Genomic DNA, 24,112 nt, shown 5'->3' on the forward strand with positions numbered 1-24,112 from the left:
GTTTCCATAATAATTCATAAGGCACCCAACAAAATAGTACTACAAATTCATATACCTGGTCTCCACTGGCGAAGTAGCTGACTGCATTCTGCAAAGGAAGCTGATGGCCCAAAAAGGTGGTAGCATAGAGATACACTGGGAATACAAAGAGTTCCTTCTGCTCTAGTGGAACACCATGGTTATTAGTTGAATTACATAATGGAAGTGTCTGGCCCAACATTTTTTAATATAACCTTCAAGAGCTGGGAAACTGGGTCTTCATGGGTATTGTGCAGGCTGCAACAATGCCTGTGTGTGACTCCTGCATCTGTACTATCTTTGTTTTATTAACTATGGGCGTAAGTTCACTTAACAGGTAAAGTGATAGCTCTTATTAGTCTACAAAAGACAGGTTTTAGCATGGAAACAGTTATTCCCTGCTCCCTGCTTTTAAAAATACATTATATTGTTTAATGTTAATGTCTAGCATTCAAATGATTTCTGGAGCAAGAAAGATAACTGAAAACCACTTCAGACATCTAGCTATCTTCATAACTATAGGCTTTTACCAGATATGTGAACAAGCACGTTCACTTGCAAACTTCATACATTTGCTATAAGAAACTGATAGTATCAGGATATTAGATTAAGCGTCACAGATGATGCATTGGCATAATTCTGCTTTGCAGAGAGATGCCAAAGAAGCTCTGAATGCACTCCAGTACACTTCAATTGCTGCTGTTTCACAAACCTGTAATTTTATCACTGATTTTGCAGAATTATGCAAAAGACCATATTTAAGTGCCTGTTACAACTTGTAATTCAGTATCAGCATCATAAATAAACATCAGTTTCAAACCATTTCTGTTAAAAGGGAACCAAGTGAAAAGCTAAGGGTCAGCTTTGAAGAAAAACTGCTGTAAACCCACTGCAGATAAGTTACCCTGATTTTATTTAAAAGAGTTTCTGCAGTGAAGTGTGATGCTACATCTGACCCTGGCTTCCTGTCAGAAAATTATTCACATTTTCTGTTGAAGACACCTCATTTACCTAAAGGTCTTTTTCATTTGAACACTCAAGAATGGTGCTAATAGGACACAAAGCATCCAAAAATTGAAGCCCAGTCCAAATAAGCATTTCTCTCCTTCCCAACCATATTGAAGCAAATCTGTATTCAACATGACTTTACATTCTACATTGGGTTCTCTTCATCACCATCATCTGTATCTCTATCAACCCATACATCTCATGTATGTCTTCAAAGACTTCTGTTAGAGAACTTTAAACATTATGAATCCAACTACTTGTTTATATTCCATAACAGTAAAAGTTTAGCATTTTACCTCAAAAACAGAAAGCTAGTTAGCTTTTATCTTATGCAAAATGCTAAACTTCATAACGAAAACTCAGAAGAGGTGACATTCAAGCTAAATCACAATGGTCTCAAAATTGGGGGCAGGAGGAATTAAGAAAAAAAACCCTTAAGTCTCAGGTATTAAACCATGGCTGAAGACTTGGGATTGCAAGGCATCAACATAAAACCACATTAAACTTAAGTGTTTGTGACATACCTTGCCTTCAACCTCTAGGCTCATTCAAACTCCAAGATCCAAGTCAAACCAACATAAACCAAAAAAATAATTTTAAATGTAAACTAAAACCAGCTGAGTGACTTTTAATCTAAGCATAGCATTCTGATTCTACCAAGACAGCTGTTCAGTGAATATTGTTTCTTTCTCTCCACTCTTCAACAATCTGGACACAAAATGGATGCTCAGATCACCGATATCCTTTAACTTCGAGCTGCTGCAATTCATTACACCATTGAATCACTTAGAGGCAGCTTAACCTTTTTCTACACTCTATACTACAGCCAAGACTTGCAGTTGTTTAAAAATAAAGATCTGGCTCAAAACCCAACCTGCACTCAAGTAGCTTTCCTCTAAGCTTACATGTCATCTATTCCTTATGACCCCATCACAGTTACAGGAGTGGCTGTCTTTCACTCTAACATGCAGAAAACAAAAACAATTTAAGGTGATGTCCTAAAAACGTGACCCAAAGACACAAGCAGTAGCTGTACCCTTATGCTGTATCAGGTCAGTAAGAGTGTGTTCTGCCACATGCCCCTCAGCTGTGAGCCATCATCACCAGCGAGGCACACACAGATATTCCAGAAATACCCGTTAGAGTCCAGCTTGGCATTACTGCCAAGTACTGCATACAGGGCTGTCCTGAACTTTGACAAACCTTCCCAATATATTTATTCTTCCACACTGGTTTCTTCACCTTCCTCACACCTGACCTAGAAACACCATGGCACCTGTAAGTTAGATTGAGAACCATAAGGAAAAAAATAAAAGTACAGGAGCATTGCAAGAGCAATAAAAATAATAAAAAAACCCCACCACACTGCTTAAGAAAGAAATGTTGACACTTTCCACAGACTTCCCTGACGCTAACTAATGGTTCAGCATGCTGTATTAATCTTTGGATAATCCTAAACCTGCAGGTCCCCTTTCAGGGCTTTCACCACAGTTGCTGGAAAAGGCATACTGTCTAAGATCAGCCTCTAATTCTACTACTACACATCTACCTTGTTTTGTCCTTTTTCCTGTAAGCAACACTCAGCTGACGGGGTTTCTGAAGCAGATGCCCACAGCTCGGCTGTTCTCAAGAATGGTGCAGACCAGGCAGCTCCAAGCCTGGTGAGAAGCAGGACAGACTTTCAACCTCCCGCCCCTTCAGACAGGCAGGTACGTGCAGCAAAGACACTGCCGCTGGCTGCAGGCCACAACTACTGCATATTTTGTGTTTTCCCTAAATTTCATCTCAATGTGATTATGTGAGATTATATTAGATGACCAAGAATTTAAGTCAATGCCATAAACTTTTGGAGCATTGACCTATGATGTTGGAATGCACATGAGAAGATTCCAAGGCACTGATGCAGTACATGTTTCTATATTTATGAGACTATTTTCATTAAAATCTATTTTCTGCCTTTGAAAAAAGATTTAGATATGAACTTAAAGGCAAATTCTTCTGAGAAATTCCAGGTGAGATTTTTTTCCTCTCTATTTAATCTCAGACAATTCCTTGTGCCCTGTAGCAGCTACTGCATCTGATAATTATTCAGAGAGAACTAATCTATTCCTTGATACTACCATGAACCATCACTCTAGCATGGTCTGAAGAAGTCAGCGCTCAGAAAGTTTAAGGACAAACATCATTTTAACATCTATGAATAAACATTCCAGCACAGCTCATTTTCTAGTAAGCTGCTTGTCCTTGGGCATAGCATCCATATTAACCTGAAAATAAAGTGCCCTTACAAAAAAAGAAAAAGCCAAACTGGAAACAAATTTAAAGTCTGTTGGAATGTTTTTCGGGGGGGCAGAATCAAATGGGAAAGATTTGGGCAGCCCTCAGAATTCAGTGAGGAGGCTTGGCATAGCACCAGTCTTTATGTAAATTTTTCTAAGATTTTGGCAAGATAGCTGTGTCTAAATGTTGCTATTAACCAGAGGATAATTGCAAATAAAGGAATGCAGCAAGCCTTCTTTTCATCACTTGCTTAAGGTTCTTTGGTACCATAAACAATGCGTAAACAAAGTTTAGCATTAATTATTCAACACCTAAAATACTGAAACTCTCTGAGGTTTTCAAAAACAAACTACTTCTAATTATGAACATGTAAATAAAGAACAAAGAACCATGAAATATCCAGTGTTTGTAATAAGTTGCCAACCTATTCTTCCAGTTTTATTTATGCCTAGTTAGGTTTTGTTGAAAAGAAAACCATTCCCTTCTTGCTTCTGCAAGAAGTATCTCGGCCAATTAATAATGTTTGTCCCTGCAGGACTGTAAGGAAAGACGATTCTGAGGTAGCCTATCCATTTTTATAGATAGTGTCCTCTTTAAAAATAATAATAAAAACCCCTCACCACACACACACACACACGAAAACACACACAAAACACCACAACAACATAACCTACAGATCTTAAGTTTTCCTCCTTGTCTGTACATTTCTGGTTTTGGAAAATGAGCTGAAAACTTAAGTTACAGATTCCATCTAATCTGTCACACAGAAGTGACAGAAGTGTGTTGCTTATGGAATTGGAGCTTCAAACATCCTCCGAGGTAACCTTTCAGAGATACACACAAGAGAACATCAACAAACCTAAGTTCAATAAGACCAAATACCACAAGACCAGAGTAACTTAAACACAGATTTTTTTAACAAGCAAGATGTACAGCCTGCCAGCAACTAAACAAATCAGCAAATTTGTGCTATTTTGCTATTGATAATAAAATTTTTAGTATTTCATTGTTAATACATCCCATTAACAAAAGCTATTAGAATCATGTACAGTAATTAAGGAAAGCCTCGGGGTTTTTCTTTAGGTTTTTCAAAATGAAAAAGAACACATTAGTACAAACTGTTCTTTAGTAAAATTTGCAAGTTTTTAATAAGAAAAACAAAATGCCTCCTCTGTAGGTTGTATTGCATTCAAATGCAGAATACATGCATCTAAAAGCCTTTGTGCACTAGAATGCCTCATCTAGTTAAGTTTTTAAATACGCAGATGAATAACACACTTTATAGTTTCCTATTAAGTTATATAAACAGTACCATAAAATCTCATTCTATCACTTCAGATGTCTATTGATTTAGCTTCAATTTAATTTCTTGAAAAACTGTTAGGTTTTAACACACATTATCTCACAGTCCTTCAGTGTGTGGAAGTAGCTGCAGCCCTGGAGTGGGGTCAGGCAAGAGGGCCCAGTTCACAGCCACGGCACATCCCGCTTCTAATGCCGCTGGGGACAGCACTGGTGTTGGTGAGCGGGCACTCACCCCCACCACGGTCACCCGAGGGCAGCGTGCTGTCCTGTGATATGGCAGATGATGGAAAAGGGAATAAAGGCAAGGAATGCTTTAAGCATTTTAGCAAAGAGGTGGGATCATTGGATGGTCATTTAGTGATGTAGATTTGGAATTCACACTCCCACTCTCAAAACCCCCACTGATGTCACTATGCGCCTTGGTTTATTTGAAGTACAGCAACTGAGAGAAGCTTGTTTTCTAGAAGGTTCCTTTAAGATGTACAGTTCTATGTATCATCTAGTGAAGCAATAGTGGAAAAATACATCACACATCAGGCATGTGATCTTTACCCATCCCAGCCCTTTGCCTGTGCCTTTTTCTTTCCTCCGCAAAATGTTAATCCCAGAAACCATATGAAAAACTATGTTGTGCAACTAAGCATGCCTCATCCAATGAATGAAAGCACTTATTAAAATCTGTAGCTTAAGTAATTAAGCTATCAGATACGCAGATGTGCTTCTGCACACTCCTCGTGCAAGGTCTGACTGACAGAATCATTTTGTTTCCACCAAAACACAGTAAAGAACAGGAGGCAGCCTGCAGCTACCCTGCTTTGCAGTTTGCTCCTGTCAAATCTCAGTGTTTAGCAATGGTTGATTTACATAGTGGTTGCACAGGACAGCATCAGTTAAAGCCCAAATTTCTAAATAGAGCAAGACTAGTAATTCAGTCACAAGTCAATAACAGCCCAATGGTTCAGCAGAAGGGCTATCAAAAGGGACAAAACCTTTCAAATAGTGTCAAAGAGGTTTCAGTTATGTGTAGTGATTAAAAGTGCCGTGGAACATTTTGCAATAGTTTTTTTTACTCTGGACTCCACTTCTAAAGTAGTTGTATTGCTTTTAGGTAGTGTTAACAGCAGCTTCAAAAAATACTCTGCATTTTAAATCATATGATAATAGCTAAGCATGACAAAAGGGCTTTCCTGTATCTTTTAAACACACACGCATGGTCTGTGGTATACAGGCAATATCTAGCACCAATTATACCATAGATTCTTTTTAAATATTTACCCTCGGTGTTCTGCTAATTTAGTGGTAATGCATAAACTGAGTAGTGTATATATTTCATTGCACTCCTAAAAATTCATCAACACCCTGTAGCAATAACTGTAAGAAGTACTACAAAGATAAAAATTAATTTTCAATCTACTGTTAGTCACATGTTTCATATTATTCTAATAATAACATGACTTATTTATATAACCAGGTTCATGAATGGAGATAACATTTGTACATACATTTTCATCTCCACCACCTTATTGCAAAGTCCAAAATAGAACTTCCTTGCCTTTATGCAATGTATTTCATTGCAAGTTTCCATTTAGTATGTGCTAACATAGATAGCTGAACTTTAAAAGGGACCAAAGAAATGTTTCAATGTTTACACACACCATTTAAGAACCATTGTCTGGGCAAGGCTAAATCATTTAGAACTACTAGTAAATGCAAAATTGCACATCACATTACATTACATAGTATTACGGATAACATTTAAGTGAAAAAACTCAATCACACTGTGACAAAGTGAACATGGCCTTTGGGATTTGCAGCTGCACACAGAGGACCTCGGTGAAGGCTTGCTGAAAGTAGAGATGTAGAAGGGAAAGCTTGTGGAAGACAACTGCAGAAGCTAAGAGGTAAGACCACAGTGTCAGGCCGAGTATTTCAAAGTCACATGGCTGATCAGTGCCGAAGACGACAAGCAGAGGCTTCCTATACATAAGGTGTCACACACTGAACCAGTTCCATCAGCAATATTGAAGGCTTATGAACAAATGAAAAGAGAAATAAGGTACAACTGAAGGAGCAAAACTTCACATCAAAATTGGAAGCAGCTTTCCTGGATCAGGCAGCTCCCACCAACTTGCCAACCCAGACCATCCATCTATTCCCTCTTAGATTTATTCCCCTTATTCTCTTTCTTATTTGAGAAAGTAGGGTCTGTCACAGCCTATAGCAAACCAAGTCACACTTCCATTATGGAGGACACAACGTAGTTTGGATATACATTGTCTGTCAAAACCAGCATAGGATTCCAGCCCTCACACACTACAGATTATTTAGGCTCCTAGGAGAACTCCACAACAGAGTGACCGTGGCAGCTGCTAAGAACATGCCCCTTAGACATATTCCTCAGGACTTCCTTATTAAAATAGCAGCAGAACAAAACAACACCCACAGAGAGATTACTGAGGCTCTGCACAGCTTTGGTACTTCAGCAAGGTTGCCACACACTGTCACACTAGAGACTGGAAGAGAGCAACAGGAATAAGGGGGAGAATATTACGTTTTATTACAGCTACAGTTGCAAATGGATAGAACAACAGAAAGTACTCTCCCACCTGCCAGTTCTATTACTTACATGTCCTGACTTGCCCTGACCAAAAAAAAAAAGAAAATAAAAATAAAATCTGAGTAGTTCCGTTCTTAAGTATACTCCCAAGTCTTCAAAAATACCAATAATGAAAAAAGTTACTAGGCATCTCATGAAGACATCATGCCAAAAAAGTGGGTTCATTTAAATGAGGTAGACTTCTACCCACCTCAAGAGTTTCAATTGGTCAAAAGTAATTGCAAAACAAGCCCTAAAAGGACACATTTAGCTACAGAATGCAAAAAACATTCTTCATTGTTCACTGTATCCTGTTACCAGCTTGAACATAATTTTAGCTACTGAATGGGTGCTTTTTTGTTTTGGCAATCAAATGCTATTAACTTCCCCTTTTTCTTTTCCTGTTTGTACACCTGCACTCTCAATGAGCAAACAGCAGCAGGATTAGTATTTTAGAGTTAGCCTACCACTCCACATCTGTAAAGAGCAGAGTGACTAATTACTTTCAAACTCCAGGCGGGGGAAGGGAATAACCTTGACTTCTAACTTTCAGATCTCAACTGTAGTCTCCAGGTAAAATAATTCTGAAATAAAAATGGATATTCTTTCAAAATACTGTCTGCTTCAGATGTAAAATTCACAACCATAGCTACCTCAACAGGTAGTTAACAGTCCAATTACTGACTCTCCAGCTACAAATTTTGAAGTGCAGACTAGGAAGAATGCCACAAAGTCTTAAGTGCAGTCTAGAGCAATAGAAAGTTACCACTGATATTTTTTATTAAAGTCGCTTTTCCCCCATAATAAGTTATGAGCTATTTAACTGTTCTTGAGTATCAGAGATCCAGTACAAACCACAACGGGCAGGTTTACAATCAAACTTGCTTTGTCCCCTGCAGTCCCAGGCTGGATCTAGCCACACTCAGCACAAAGACAATCCCACCAAACAGTAGCAGGATAAGCCTGCTAACTGCTTTTTCAAGTTTAAATGTATTCTGGTCTGAGAACAGACCCACGTACTGGACAAGTCAGGTGAAAAAGTTACCTAATGGCCTCAGGTGCAGAAATGCCTCAGCCTCTACCATTAAGAAATTATCTGAACAAAAGAAAACCTGATTTCAGTAGGTGAACACTCTCCAGGTGTGTCAGGCTAAATAGCTATTCATGACTAATTCATTAATTGTGGTAACAACATGCTTCTCTATTACATTCAAACTACTACCTTCAGTACAGGTTCATCAGAACATCCTTCGCAACAACAAAAGTTTATGACGTATCTGCCTATAAACTAAGGGTACAGGCTGTACTGTCAATACAGCCAAATATATAATACTTGCTTCAGCACCTGTCATCTTTCACACAGTTAAGACTGTTTTCAGAATAAACAGCTCTTAAATTGCTTTCCACAAAAGCAGCTTTCAGGACTGGAAAAGACGTTAAGTCTATAAACTTACCCTATGTCACTGAAACAGGGACTTAAGAGTTTTGTATTATGTTCTGCTTCTCTGGGTGGTTTTCAGACATTTCTTTCCCAGCATGGGAAGTTTTTAGTTGCAATACTTAAGAACAAGAAGAGGTCAAGCTCAGGACTTCTAAACTGAAGATCAAAATCTGCTGTCACAGAATTAATTTGTATTTTTACAGGTGAATTGCACAGGAGCAGGTAAGGCAGCAGGAAGTAGGGAGTACATTTCTAGTAAACGCAATGCCTTTCTGAACTACATTGTATTTGCCTCTCCCTCAGTATTTATTAGTGACTGTTTAAGAAATCAGGTTTAGGCTTCCTCAGTATTTATCAGTGACTGTTTAAGAAATCAGATTTAGGGCTTGGGGTTCCCCTCCCACCCCCAAATCTGCACTGGGAATACAGAATACAACATGAGCCCATTCTAGTACAGGTCTCAAGAAAGAGAAAACAATGAGCAAGCAAGGAGGTGCAGCTGACATTGGTGTTCTAGTTGTTCTGCCCTCTTCCACTATCAGCAATTAAAGGATCAGTGTTCTTTTCACTAGAAGTACTTTGTAACCTCCAGTAATTCCAATTCTTTACACACCACTACTAACGTATAGACCAATGGAAGCTCTGCTGTAGAAAAAGGACTTGTAGCTATTTAAAGACAAACCTCTAGTATTGTGAAGCTGCAAGCCCACTTATTTTAATCCATTCCATTAGTGCCACCTAACTGCTTAACATCACTATAACTCCATGTAGAAAACTGCACTGGACACATCTACAAAGAAAATAGACCCCATCAAGATTAACCCATGGTTTGAAGAAGGTTAAATTGCCCAGAAACTCTGTATCATCCCTCGCTTTTAGTGAAGAAGGATGTTCTTTTTGCCTAGAACAATACCAAATATGGGAATAAGTAGCCACTGTTGTTCTGCTTCCTCTCAAGTCTTCCTAGAATGAAACTATGCCAGGGTGAAACTACTCACACACTTTGTTAAACATATTCCCGAGACTGATGCCAAGGGCAGTGGAGACTGGAGTAAGTTCTGCAGAGAGTACATACCCTGTGTGTTTGAAGGCAGCTTTAAGTTAGAACAGATTAGTCGCCATTATTGTATGTACTTTTTTAAACCACAACAGAACCCATTTCAACTGTATCAAATCAAGTTTTGTCAACCACATAGCATTGTACATGCAGATTAAGTTGTTATTTAAAGCAAGTATCAAACTGGTCAAGTTCTTATTTTCTCCAGTACATTGGATCTAGTCCTTTATTGCCATGCAGATATACATTATTACATAGTGCTGTAAGGCAAGACTGACGGTTATAGACAAATATCTAAGCTGCTTCAGAAGCCAGACTTAGTTACTAGCAACAGGTACTCAACATATCTCAAGTTCCACATATTGGATATTCAGGCACTGTCGAGTCCTCTTTCACTTGGTTAGATACACTTCTAATCTGCCTTGCTCTGCTAAAGACCTACCCCTATCCTCTCATCTGAAAACGATCATGCCTTGAACTCTGTGGTTGCAACCCAATGCTGAGACAAAAAAAAAGGGACACAGCAAAATAGCAAAAGCAGTGGCTCGCCTACAATGAAGTCATTCTCCCTTCCCCCACAGAACTCTGCTTTAAATGGAACTCAGGTTGCTCATTGAAGGCCAAATCTCAAATCAGACCTCCACAGACAAAAGCAGTGTCAAAACAGGATCTCCATTTGTTACAAAAAACACTCAAGTTCATTTTTTCCCATGTCAAGCCTAATTAATCTTAAAAAAAATAAAATAGCATAGTTTGTAGAAGTTAGCACAACACCAACTTTAAGAGCAAAGTCTATTTGCTGACAGCCTATCCCTACAACCTTGGTTCACCAACAGAATGGGATTTGGGTCCTTAGAGGATTCTGAAATGTTGTTCTTGCAGAGACTTTGCCTTCAGCTGTTGGGAAGCAGAATGTGACACTGACTGTCAAAAACTAACACCAAGGGGCCCACTGGGTCACATCAATTTGCTGGAAGAAAAGTGTTCTTCCCCATACAAGCCCTGTGTGCTTATGCCACCCCTTGATAGCACAGCTAGAAAAATGTGTGCTTCAAACAACTGTAATGAGGAACTCTTGGCTACCCGAGGAAGAAGCAGAAGAGATGCTTTGCAAAGCCCATGGCCACTGCAGAGCAAGTAAACAGCTAACGCTTTGGGCACAGACCAGGGGAGATTTACGCAATTTTAGCTCTTTTGCCACAGATACCTCTGGAGGTTTAAGCTGCAGCAGTAGGTCTGTAGTGCCCCTGACACCAGGGCTAATCCATTCCAAAGAGTCACGTTTTTCCAGTCTATTCAAGTCCTACAGGTTACACAGAGAACAGCCAGGATACCCTCCAAAACAGAAAACATCTGCATTGCCCTGCCCTGAGAAGTTATTTTGATTTTTCCACCACAAAGACCGTGTTTTTGTAGGAATCTTTGGTTTGCTGAATCTAGCAATTATTGACCAATATAGTAGCTCCCAGTGTATATTTAATGTTGAGGGGAAGCACTGAAAAAGGCTTTGGAGACTACCAACACTACAGCATCAAGTCCTGGAAACATGACTGTGCAGAAGCATGGGTCTCAAGTAGAGAAGAAAAAATCTAACTAAAGTAATTCTGTTCTCATTGGACTGCTGTATTTTAATTGATAAAGTCAAATATTTGTTTTTGTGGATTAAAGCACTTCAAAATTCAGGAACTAATCAAGTTTACACAAGAACAGCGTCAGCAGGATATTATATGGTATTCAAGCTATATGTAATAAAAATCATGCTTTATAATACATCAGTTTCCACACTAGCCACATTTTAAATTCAAATTATGGTAGGGAATATATGAGAAGTTTCCTGACATAAGTACTTTATCAGTCTAACTTGCTTCCATAAAAACTGTACTATCAAGAATCAACAAGAATTCTAGAACTAAATATGATACAATCATCTAATACAACTATGGATTCTTGTGATTAATTAGCTTGTTTCCTAGATTATTACATCCTTTCACTAAGTCCTTCTAAAATGTGATATATATTTAGATAACAATTTGTAAGTACCAATATCAAGACACATAATTACACAAAATCCATGTTTCATTTGCCTTACCATAAGATACTGCAGAATTATTTAGTAATTCAGACTCTGTAGCCAGCCAGTACCACTGTGCTCACAAAGCAACTAGCTGGTTTTGTAACTTAATCTCACCAAGTTTAAAATCGCCCATTGAATTTAATTATACCTGTACTGTGTGTTCAATTCCTGGTATAATTACTTTTGTATATTTCCCTTTCTTTAGGTATGTACTGCAAACAGTTGTGGACACAGTACAGGAAAACAAATTCTTTCATGACTGATAAACACACAAATTCTTCTCAAATACTACAAGAAGAAAAACAACATCAAACTTAAAAGTATGCATTTGCTTTTGAATACCATGAAATGGCCTTTAAGATCGGGTTTAACAAACGTGCTCCTTCAGTATGCCTCAAGAGCACAGTGCTTTCACTTAGCAAAGTATTTTCCAGTTCATATACCAACATCTGCAATAAGATACTTCAAAACCTGAGTGATCAACAGGTGCTCAGTACATGCCAGAAGAACCGTAACAGCTCAAAGCCCAACAGTTAACAGAATGCTAATTATGTACATATACATGCTGATGAAAACCAGATAAACTTTTGTCCTCAGAATCTTACTACTGAAGAGCTATCAAAGTGTACAGGGGCCACAATGCAAAGGATTTAAAGAAATGTGTTGGTAGCATTTGTTAAAAGCAATTCAAATACACTTTTTAGCAGTGTACTTCTTCACAAAGTTGGGAATAACATAGGGTTAAGAGTTACTGCAAAAGCAAATTTGGAAGCACTTAGGCATTTGTGCAGACTTGCATCCTTCAAGGCAGTAAAAAGAAGAAAGAACATACACAAGATGAGAAATTCTTGACTACTGCTTGGCACTGCAAATGTATTACTGACAAGCAGTCCCAGCTTCCATTTTTCCACATTTCTGCTATTAGCAATATACAACTCAAAGCACAGGAAAAGACATAAATCACTGCAAAAGATAACAGCATGCACTGGTAAACTGCCTAGAATTTAAAGCCTCACAAGTGCTGTGGAATGTCAGATTGGAAACAGAAGACTGTCCTAGGTGCAGGATAAAACATCTGGCAGCATATTATTTCATAAGACAAGCATGAAAGATTGAAATCCTGAGTGTTAAGAACATTTGACATGTTTTAGAAAGGATATCAGGCTGCACTGCTCAGACTCAAATACGACTTCAACACTTAAATTAGACAAGGCTGACCAAGAACTGGTTACAGACTCAGGCTCAGCTGATGAAGGTGATTCAGTGAGTGGTTCTGAGCTGGCAAGGAAAACCCCTCACGCTTCCTGTGCGGGGACAAGTGCAGCCAGTCACTGCAAGACTGCTAGAGCTGTCTGAATGACGCCAACAAAAACCTCACATTTAGACTTCAGACTGCTGAACAAAGCACCAAAATAGCTTCTAGAAGCGCATTCTTTTGCATAAACCATTTATGTTCCTTTTTTTGATGAAGCAAGCTAAAGAAAAATCTATCATCATCTCACCCCAAGAGCATTAACCCATCACCTTCCCTGACCATCCTGAAGTGGCTTTTGCCAGAAACACTTCTGGCAGCTGAAGAATCACCCAGATGACCGGAGAGAAGAACACCCGACCTTTTTTATAGTCCTTTTTACACTTCCATAATGGTGTTGATCACAAAGCATGCTCAACATCTGCTAGCACCTGACTTCAAAGTTCACATTTAGTTCTTGATATTAGTAAGTTAGGTTAGTAGGTAGTTATCTGTACTCAAAAGCACCTCTTAAGCATGCTTCCCAATAAGCACCACCTCTGATGATAACTCTGACTCATGATCCCATTACCAATACTGCTTTCCATGACAGATCTCCCATTTGTTTTATTTAAAATGACATTTTCAGTTTCAATTAAAAAAAATCAGAATTTTTTTTAGAAATACACTTTACAGTTTATGAACCCAAGTAACCAACAGTTTTAATGCAAATTAAATGCCACTGTGTCTTTGGAAAAATAATTTTGAGCTTAGATGTACTTGCTGTTGTACATGAAGCCAACAAACTCCAAAGCCATTTAGATATTTGTATGAAGCATATATAATAAAATAGGCAGAAAACACCTGCAAGGTTCAGTATGTGGAAATACTTTAGACCACGAAACCTTTTCCTACAACAGTAATGACTTAGTCAAGCAGAGAAAACAGATCTCATGCACTGCCAGAACATGACAGTGCACCTGGTCTGCCCAAGGGCTATTCTTGCATTTTTAGAGAGGTGAGGGTAGAAGAAGGGGAGGAAATCAGTAGGTGGAGGATAGAAAAGCTGGAAGATAAGGTGAGTCAGGAGATGAGCGACAGCCGTACTTCCTGGGCAGGTCAGTGATTAGCATCTCAGGAACGTGGGGAAGGGATCGGGAAATGGGAAAGACTGGCCTGAGCCCAGGAAGGTCTGACTAACTCCAGCTCCTCACACCCAGGCTCCCCCAGGAGTGCAACAGGAGGCTGAGATTGCACAAGAGTCCCAGTGATTGGGTGAGGTGAATGTCTAAACAACTTGCCAGAGACAGCTCTCGGTTCTGATCTTAAGCTGGGAAGAAAATTCTTGTTTACTTTCTGCCATATTTCTCTAATATTTGTAAATACTTTCACACCCATATAGTAGGAATAATAAAAGCCAAACAACATACAACACCTAACAGAATCCACAGTGCTTCCACAGAAGCACTGGAATGCTGGTCATCTGCTAGTGACCTGCAGCCACCAGAAAAATCTTCTTGGCAGACAACAAAATAGAGAGGAAATTAATGACATCCAACAGATGAGAAAATGTGTAAGAGAACCTTCCCCCAAAGGTTTCACCTTTTACACTGATGTAAACCATTGTTGCTCATATTCAAGGTGAGACTTTAGATAGTACAAAGTGGCTTAATTCAAAAAGTTAACAGCACAAGGTAACCCCTTCTTGCCAAAGCCTGGTGATTTCTGCATTTGCAAAGGGAATGAACTATTTTCCAAATCCTTATTTTTGTCAAACAAACATATACATGCACACTTCCCAGTTCTGAGAACTGCTGCTTTGATTTTACTCCTCCTGCTCTTGCACTGTTAACTCACAGAACAAAACCTGTTTTAATTAGGTGCAAAATATCTTTCTAACATAGCTCTTAATACTTTCCAGTAGCCATACACCATCTAGATCTAGAATCCAGCTTCCTAAAAAAAGCAGAGCCAAGTATTACATTACAATAGTGTTTTAGGAAACTGAAAAGCAGGTCAACTGGTCACTCATAAACCATGTTTTGTGGTAACAACCAGAATAAATGGATAAGCGAAAACCTGACAACTTACAGGCCAAGACAGTAAGCCAGATCCAGGCTAGTCTCTGGCAGAACAACAGCGATCTGCCTCAGATCTCTTAGTATTACCACAGTAAAGCCACTCCCAGGGTTACCCAGGTCCTTGGCAGAGCAATTCCTTAGGTTGAAATCGGGGAAAAATACAAAAACCTTTCTTCTTTGATATCACTTGGATAGAGCAGTGCATGACCATTTAGATCAGTCACTTTTACACTAAATCCAGGAAGAGATTAAGCTGGTATTTATGAAGGAAAAAAATACTTTAAATTATCACAAATGGAGCTGAGAAGACTTCTCTAAAGAGACGTGCAACTTCTTAAGGTTTCAAGCACAAAAACATACTTTCCATGTCAAGATGAAAATATTACTAAGATTTTACTGAGAACTCAGTAAAAGCTTGACTAGATTTCACTGGCTATCACAACAGCTCCAAAAAGCTTTTTGTAACTTCTCCCATTACACATATGCAACAATGTTTTAAGATGAGGCAGTAAAACTAGGGCAAGTTATCCCTTCAAGTTAAGAAAAAAATGACTGCAAGTAGTTTAGTTAAACTAGTAATAGCACTGTCACCCCATTTCCTTCACAAGCAGATAGTTAAGTATGGAGGGGGAAAAAAACAGTTCTGTAGGGCAAAAGAAATTATAAGAAAAATGTTTAAGATGTACACACGTACAATCATATGTTCAGCTTTCAGCTGCAAAAGCTGCATTTGGGCAATATTCTGCATATGCTATTGTTTTCTGAAAAAGTGCTGTAACATGCCCAATATATCCATAAACCATTCTAGAGGTCTAAACTATAAAGAAACAGAGAAAAGCATGCACACAATTCAAACATAAACAAAACACATCAAGTCCCTTGCTTTGCTGTTTAACATGCTACTGCGTTTTTTATATTTTATGTATTGGCCAGACAGAAACACCATATAGCTGGAAGATTTTTCCATTAATGCACCTCTAGACATAAATGCAAAGCACATGCTGCTAACCTCCCTACTATTCCACATTTGGCAGAGAACAAGGTTTAAGCTTATGCTACTGTCTGCAGCACCAGACAGAAAAGCTCCCTTCAGATATAGAAGCACCCATGTCTTCCTTGTGACTTTCTTGCAGAAAAAAACTTAAGATGGTATAAGGTCTCAGCTCACACCACACATTAGCTATTTTAGGACAAAATCCTAAAGGCTAGCAAGTCCTTCCAGGCTAATTGAGTCATTTTCATTTCTGCAGACTTTCACAGACACTACATGTAATCAAGAAATCCCTAGCATCTTGCTGGATTGGGCCATAAATATCTGACCTTTACTGATGTCAAGTTATGTTTAACTGCTATAAAAGGTTCCTTTTTAAGACTCAACCTTCCATCTTTGTTGTCGAGGTGGAAACATGAAGACACCAAATATGCCCAGACAAAATACTGACTGCTGTGCTACAAAAAATGCTTAGCATTGAAATGCTGGTTAAAGGCAACATATGAACACTTTATTTTCTTTTCCTTAAGCAAATTAGACAATCCTGGCTTGCTCAACAATTTGAGAGTTACTCCAGATACAGATGAATCTGCTTTCTGTTGGAACCTTCCCTCTAGAACAGAGATTATGCAAAAGCAGGCAAAGTTTATAACTGATGGGTTGTTGGAGTGTTTATTTGGTTTTATGTTTTTGTTTTCTACTTTTTCTAATAAATATGGTGCCAGTTTATGCCTCAGAAATAGTATTATGTTTGCTGATTAGTGTTCGATGTTTTACCCTTTAGAAAGTCAAAGCCAGCTGACAGTACTCGGGGGAACTATCTTTCACTAAAGACTAAAGAGCTGCTTTAAACAAAAGGCTGAAGATCACATTGTCATGTTACCGTGACAAGATTACTTTTGTAACATGATACAAATTCTCTATCCAACTCCACACAAGATCCTCCAGTGCATCTCCATGAACTACTTAATGACACCACAAAGGTCCAAACTCACATAATAAAAGCAAAAGTTGCATAAAGTTCACCTGATCTTACTTTTCACTCCAAGCAAGTTTCAGCTTAGTTCTGCTGAGAGGTCTCCTGAACATCAAGGACCCAGTCTTGCACTGGAGCGGTACTACTTTACACTTAGATAATACACATTTTGAAAGACTTAAAAGTTACAGCTGAACTATTAGAAGCTCTGGTTATTTTGAATGTTAAAAATCTAAATGCAAAGTTAATAAAATGAATGCAATTCAAGAGAAAAATTTCAGATATTGTATTTTTTAGAACTGGCTGCTTTAATGCAGTTTTTGCCCCACTGATGCTCATTCCCACCTTGTACTGCAGTGTATAGCCACAAAACAGCCCACCCATTCCATGTCTGCAGTTCTCCTCCTGAAACCACACTGTTAACCGGACACAGATCTTGGTCTGGATTAAAAATAAATTAGCAAAAAAGCACAAATGTATTGCTAAGTTGCACAGATCTGCACAATCTTGCCTGCAGACCTAAGCAAGGCAGCGTGGCACAGCTCAGAGGCTGGACAACGCGGCACATCTACACCAGCATCATCTTTATACACTCTGCTGTATCAGACTGCTTCAACAGCATGAAACAACCACAACCGACGGCAGCGTTATCTCAGCACTCTGCACTGTGGACACCATCAGAACAGGAAAAATTCACTGTGAGGCCTACGGAGATGATATGGCAGAAAAGACTCAATTTAGAGAACATAAAGCACACCTATGACATTCTGCTTCTCCATGGAAATCAAAATTGTCTAAACAAAACTAAGGGAAATCACGTGAATTTTGCATACAGAGAACAAGTATAAAGTTTCGGGATATCAGTAAGTTGACTCATGTTCATAAGAAGCCATTGCAAGTCCCACCAGGCAACCCTTCTGCCAGCTTTCTAAGTTACAAAATATTACCTTCTAACAATTATCAAACAATTGTTTGTGCATAATCCTTACAAAAAAAGCAGTACTTTAAAAACAGTCTTTCCTGGGTTTGTTGTAATCATTACTTTCAGACAATTTTAAGAAATAGAGTTAACACCAGCTTGAAACCTCACAGCGAAAAGATTAATTCAAGACTACTTCAGTAGCAAACTAAATCTGGAGAAATAACTGCCTGAATAGTTCCCTGGAAATTACATCTTGTGGAAGAAACTAGTTCTTTGATAACATAAAATTCATCTTGTATGTTACCAACTAGTTACGTATATTTACAATAACTACATTTTGATTAAAATCTTCCATTAAAAGGGAGTCAATGGAGTCCACAGCAGATCAACTAACAGACTCACTGATCTCCAAGTATTATTGTTAAGAGGCAGACATCTCAGAAGGCTCTGCACCAAGGACTTCAACCCCATTTCACATGGCAGCAGCACAGGCAATGACACAGTCTCTACCAGGAAGTCTGTAAGTGCCACAGGTGTGTGTAACCCAGCAAGTACTGAGCAAAGGTTACGGTTGAAGAGTTGATTTGAACCACCTGGCAACTCTCGGGGAACAGATGGACCTATCTTATTCAAAGCTCCTTACCAATAACAGGGCTGTATGATCTGGTAGTATCACTATCCCTGACTGTGACAGAAATTTTAGATTCCTAACCTCTACAATGCTTCATTTAAAGCACAGGCTTGTACTCAACACAGGTGTTAGCCAGGTACAACTGTACTTGCTGCAGGAAGTTGAAGCCCAGACACTGGTAATAAGATGAGCATCCTTTAAAACATACTGGGATTGAAGGGCCCAAACTAACATTCCACCTAAGTCAGCAAAGCTCTGAATACACATGACCTAGGTTGATGAGTATTTAAAACTTAACCTTAGTTAAGCTTCAGTAGGAATAATGCAAAAGTTTTCCAAGTTTCTTAACTCTCAAATCTTTAGCATTCCACTTTGGAACAGCTTTTTAAATAAATTACTTATTTAAAGGTTATGGATTTTAGCCTAGTTTATTACCACATAGGATTTTCCACTACTGACTCTTGGTTCTTGTATAACAGGTAGTCATAACTATTATTTGGATTACTTCAGAATGAAAGCTATTTTTTAATCATCAGGAGTCAATTACTAAAGGTAAACCAGGATCAGCCTAGCACTCATGTGTTTTACTGGTATCACACCCCTTCATCACACCAGACATTTAACAGACCCAGTATCTGCAGTGCCCAAATTCCCTGGCTTCGGTTGCTCGTTTGCCGCGCACCCAGTTTCCGTGCTGCCCGCCGCAGGCGGACCGGAGCCGACCCCGCTGCTGGGACGCGGGTGCCCGGGAACAGCAGCTCGGGGGGCGGTCTCACACAAAACCCCCTCCAGAAGGGGTCTCTGAAGCGGAGACGCGTCACCTGTTGTTCAACAACACCGTCGCGTTACCTTCCCACGAGACGTTTTCTCCTTGCGGACAACACCACGCAAAACCTCTTCAGACCCCAAACGGCGAGAGACGACGGGAGATGAAGCTTGCGCTCCGCCGGCCCTGCCCGAGCGCCGCGGGACGGGACAGAGCCCGGCCAGGGCAGGCTGGGGACGGCCCCGGGCTGCTCGGGACGCCACTGACGAGCGAAGCCGCCGTGCCCCGGCGGCAGCACCCGCCCGGGCTCCACGGGGCCAGCAGCCCCTGACCGGCTGCGCCCCCGCAAGCGCCGGGCACGGTCCCGCTCCCCACACGCCGGTTGCACAACCCCCCCTCGCCGCGGCCCCTCTGCAGCGCGGGGCAGGGAGCGCTGTCCGCAGCCCCTTCCCGGCAAAGCATGAGGAAACGTAGCAGACGGGCGCCGAAGCAGCTACGCTCTCCTCACCGAGAGCCTCCGCCGGGCGCCCCCCACCCACTCCACTGCCCCCCGCTCCGCCCGCGAAAGCCGGCCGAGCCCCGGCAGCCCCGCGCCTACCATCGCGGCTCCTCGGCGCTGCGCTGCCCGCGGCTCTGCCCAGACACGCCGGCGCCCCGGGAGGGACGGAGGGAGGGAGCGAGGGCGCGAGCCCGCCCTCCCCGCGCGCGCAGCTCGCGACCGGGGCGGGGCGGCGCGAGGCAGCCCCGGCGCAGCGGCCCCGAGCGGGCGGGGCGGCCCCGCGAGCGCTGCGGCCGGGCCGGCGGGAACGGCAGGAAGGAACGCGGGGCGGCTGCCCCGTGCCCATAAATGGAGAACTCGCCGCGCCGCAGCCAATCGCCGCGCGCCGCCGGGACGTCATTCCCTGAGGGAATCCCGTGCGCGCGGCCTGCGGGGCCGGTGCTCGCGACATTCCCCGGGGCAGCCGCAGCACCCCGCTCTGCCCAGCCCCCGCGCGGGGGTCCACAGCCCGGGCACGGGGCACCCGGCACCCGGCAAGCTGCTTCACACACACAGCGCCAAGGTGCTTCTAATGCCCGGCAATACCGGGCAGTACACAGCATCTTGGTACCAAACCGATACCGAAACCAGTCCCAGCTGTACCGCACAAATGAAAAAACCAAAAAGGTGCCTGGAGGATGGCACCTGCTCCATGTTGCCCGTATCGTCTTGATCAGAATACAACCAACATGATTTCCAGTGACTGTGCTTTCTGAGGGATGCATAAATTTACGAGACTGTGATAAAAAGCAGTGAAAAAACCTGTAAGAATCCAGAGAGTGCATATAGGCCCACAAAAGAAAGATAATCTCACAGGTTGTGTAGGTTTTTCTATTTGCTTTGTATGCGGGTCTTTTTAACGTCGATGTTCATTTTCCGAAGACATATATTTGTATGTGTGTTTACATAGAAAGAAACATCTTTATAACAAGTTGTGAAAGAAGTAGAGAAACTAGGTTGTGGATGAAGAGTAAAAAAAGTGCATTCAGACAGTATAACTAATTGAGAAACTAGTCCCGAGTTCACTGCATTTTATGTGTGCTACAGGGGCACATCTACTCTAGATGGACTAGAAGATGACCTTCAATAAAAATGTTAGAGCTGAAGGCATCAGTGCTCCGAGTCTGCAGGAACCTTTGCTAAGCACTGTGTGTACCAAGCACAGTCTAATTCACAATGAACTCTTTTCATGGTTTTAAACATAGTCGTTTAATTCTGCTTATTTTAATGATAAACATCTAATTCCCAAGCAGACTGTATTAGGTGAATGACACTTATTCAACATCCACGTCAAGAAGGAGGGGAAGGCATTTCCCTTCGAGTGTCAGCGGTGGAGTGCCTGAATGGTCTGCATGCCCAGCTCCTCCTGCCAACATCTAACAGTCACCTCTGAGAAAGGCAGAACCCACATTTTCATCTTGAGGAGCTCCAGCAGGGTAAAAAGGAATCTTTGTATTTTTAAAGGATGCACAAAACTTAGAAATGGTGACATTTCTGTCATAAAATTCAGATGGACAGGTTACCTTTAAGAGACCTAACTTGAAAATATCTAAGAAAAATTCCCAACATCAAGAGCTTTTATTGTTTTTTTTCAGTGCATGTATTGTCTGATAGTGTTGTGTTTGGTTAGTAACATCTACCAGCTCCTGCACACAAGTGCTAACATCAAGCATTGTTATAATTTTGAGCATTTATCATTTTGAGGATATTTTCTGGCTGCAAGCAGTTTCAGAGCTTGATCCTCCTGATACTGATCACTAGTGCTAAGCTTCAGCTTAGCATTTAAGGATGAGCTTCACTCCAGTGCCTGAGGAGGTTTATTGACTCAGCACTTGGGACTGGTTCAGAGGTGGGTTCAGGCTCCGTGTTGACCAAGTGATGACGGCCTCTTTGCCATGCCTTGATTCAGCACTTGGCAGCGCCACAAGGGAGAAGCTGTTGCCTTCACAATGCGTCTGGTAACCCACACGTGTGTTTCCACCTTCCCATTGACTGAGTGACACCATGTGTGACACCAACAGGCACCAGGCTAGTGCTGAAGTGTATAAAGATTAAACTGTCTGAAAAAAGAACATGGTCCTTACTCTGGAAGTACCACAGAGTACAACTTTCCCTTGCTCTCCATTCTAAAAACATTAATGTGGCTTCAGAAAGAAACAAGTCTTTAGAGAAGTCACTGAACCTGGAAAAGACTACGAATTTCAATGAAATAAGCACTGCCTTGACTGCTTTCTAATTGGTTAAAACTGACAGCAAAGGAAAAAATAAGGCATTACTGCTTTCCTCTTACTTACAAAATACATTTAGAATAAGTTTTATAACCCATATATTTGTCTTCTATTGATCAGAATAATTTAATTAATAATTTAATGCCTGAAAGCCACTAAAATAAGGCTTACTACCCTTAACAAGACATCACACTTTTAGTTAGAAAACCACACAATCTAGTATTTCTTAGAAAGATGAAGGACTTGTGTCACATAAAAACAAACAGTAGAAAATTAAGGAAACTTTAAAAATTCAGTTCAATTTTTGCTGTATCTTCTTTCCAAACAATAAACAGTCATTTTATAACCTTAATGTTTTCTGCTACAATGCAGATGGTTACATTCTGCCTTCAGTTACACTTGGCAAATGTAGAATTCTACTTACAGAAAATAAAAAAGGGATTCAGCCATTTCTACTTGTGAAATGTAGGGAGAAACACAAAGACATATAAAACAAAGGCAGAAGTTTATGACTTAAAAGGCGATGAAATCACTTCAATGATTAGGACTGTTTTCCAGTTATAGAAAACAGTATAACCATTTTAGCTTTCTGCCACTCCCTTTTTCTGTACCTGACACAGCATCTTCCTTCTTTCCTCTCTCGTTAGCCTTAAATTAGAGAAGCATACCTGTCCATAAAACATGCTTATTAACAGGTTCAACATGTCCATCTAAAATGCCACAAGAGTAAAAAGTACAGTAACAAAGTCAACAGCCCCTTTTCACCCACTGAGGCTGTTTTGAGGAAAAATAGCATGTAGCTCTTTTACTCTGGATCTGATTAAGAGAAGCCTCAGACGTAAAAGATACTCAGAATTCATGGAGTTGAATTTTCTCCAACTGCAACCCAGAATGTATGAATAATGTTGTTATTTGCAAGGCTGGTATAAATCTGGAAGAAGTCCACAAGGACTTGGTAACCGAGGAGTTTTGCCTCCTGCGTTCCTGTGACTGACTTCAGTTACGTTACGTAGGTTCACATCAAAAAAACTACAAGGATTGTATTTTTTTTCCTCAGAGGGAAATTTTTTGAAACATTACACAAGCTTTTAAGATTAAAACTTTATGTTATGATGAGCAACCTGATCTAACATCAACATTAGCCTTGCTTTGAGCAGGGAGTTGGACCAGATTCCCTTTTGAGCTCCCTTCCAGCCTAAATTGCTCCACTCTGTACTTCTATGATTATTTAAAATGGGGCTCCTTTCATGAGTGAGACAGTTCAACACTCCAGAATAAATAAACATTATTGTTAATCCTGTGCCTTGATAAGAAAAGAGATCTGAATTTGCCTTTAAGACCTCTGATGAAGAGAGTATCTGTGTGGGTCAAATCAAAGACCATCCACCTCCATACCCTGTGTTGGCCAGTGGTCAGGATGGGTACCTGGGAAGAGTGGAGGAACAGACAAGCACTTCCATGTCCCCTCCCACCTCTCAGCCCCCACCATGCTGAACGCTGTTGTCAGACAAGGGACAGGGAGCGAAAGCAGACCAAGACCTAGTATGGAGGTACCTTTTAAAGTTAATTTCAAGACTGCAGTAGGACATACAAATGGTGACCTGTTTTAAAATTAAAAGAACTTTAATCAATTTGCTTTAAATAAAAATTTGCTTTCAAGCCCCACTCCTGCAGATATACATTCTCAAGAAAACACTGAGTATCTGAGCAGTCCTTTAGAAAGGAAAATCACTTGACAGGTGTATGAAGTTAGTCTAGGTATTTGCTGGGTCAGAGAATCCAGCTGTGTACAGCAACAAACTAGAGCATGTTCAGCAGAGGCCAGTGGGCCCTCCCTGAGGGGAGGCTGAGGGAGCAGGGCTTGCTCAGCCTGACAAAAGCAAACTTTGCAGGACCTGACAGGAGCCCCCAGTACCTGTGAGAAACTCATCAAGATGGCAAAGCTGGACTCTTCACAGTGGTGCACGGG

At 40.7% G+C, this 24,112-nt stretch overlaps 1 protein-coding gene across 6 annotated transcripts in view; it reads right to left on the reverse strand.

The window, feature by feature from the left end:
• The window catches only part of MYO1E (myosin IE), a 114,632-nt gene that overhangs the window by 66,033 nt on the left and 24,487 nt on the right, over window positions 1–24,112 (reverse strand). For 2 of the 6 annotated variants that reach the window (XR_010475240.1, XM_065075988.1), the window contains exon 1: window positions 24,059–24,088. The exons of 1 other annotated variant lie outside the window; for it this stretch is intronic. Coding sequence is in view for 4 of the 5 variants with exons in the window: in XM_065075988.1 (XP_064932060.1) it covers window positions 24,059–24,073 (15 nt within the window). In the remaining variant the exon portion in view is untranslated. Of the gene's footprint in view, window positions 1–3,153; window positions 3,161–7,237; window positions 19,422–19,975; window positions 20,716–24,058; window positions 24,089–24,112 lie in introns of those variants that run through there. 3 more of the 6 variants (XM_065075992.1, XM_065075990.1, XM_065075989.1) reach the window with 3 other exon arrangements.

This window comes from Columba livia, chromosome 11 (genome assembly GCF_036013475.1).
Source record: "Columba livia isolate bColLiv1 breed racing homer chromosome 11, bColLiv1.pat.W.v2, whole genome shotgun sequence".
NCBI lineage: Eukaryota > Metazoa > Chordata > Aves > Columbiformes > Columbidae > Columba > Columba livia.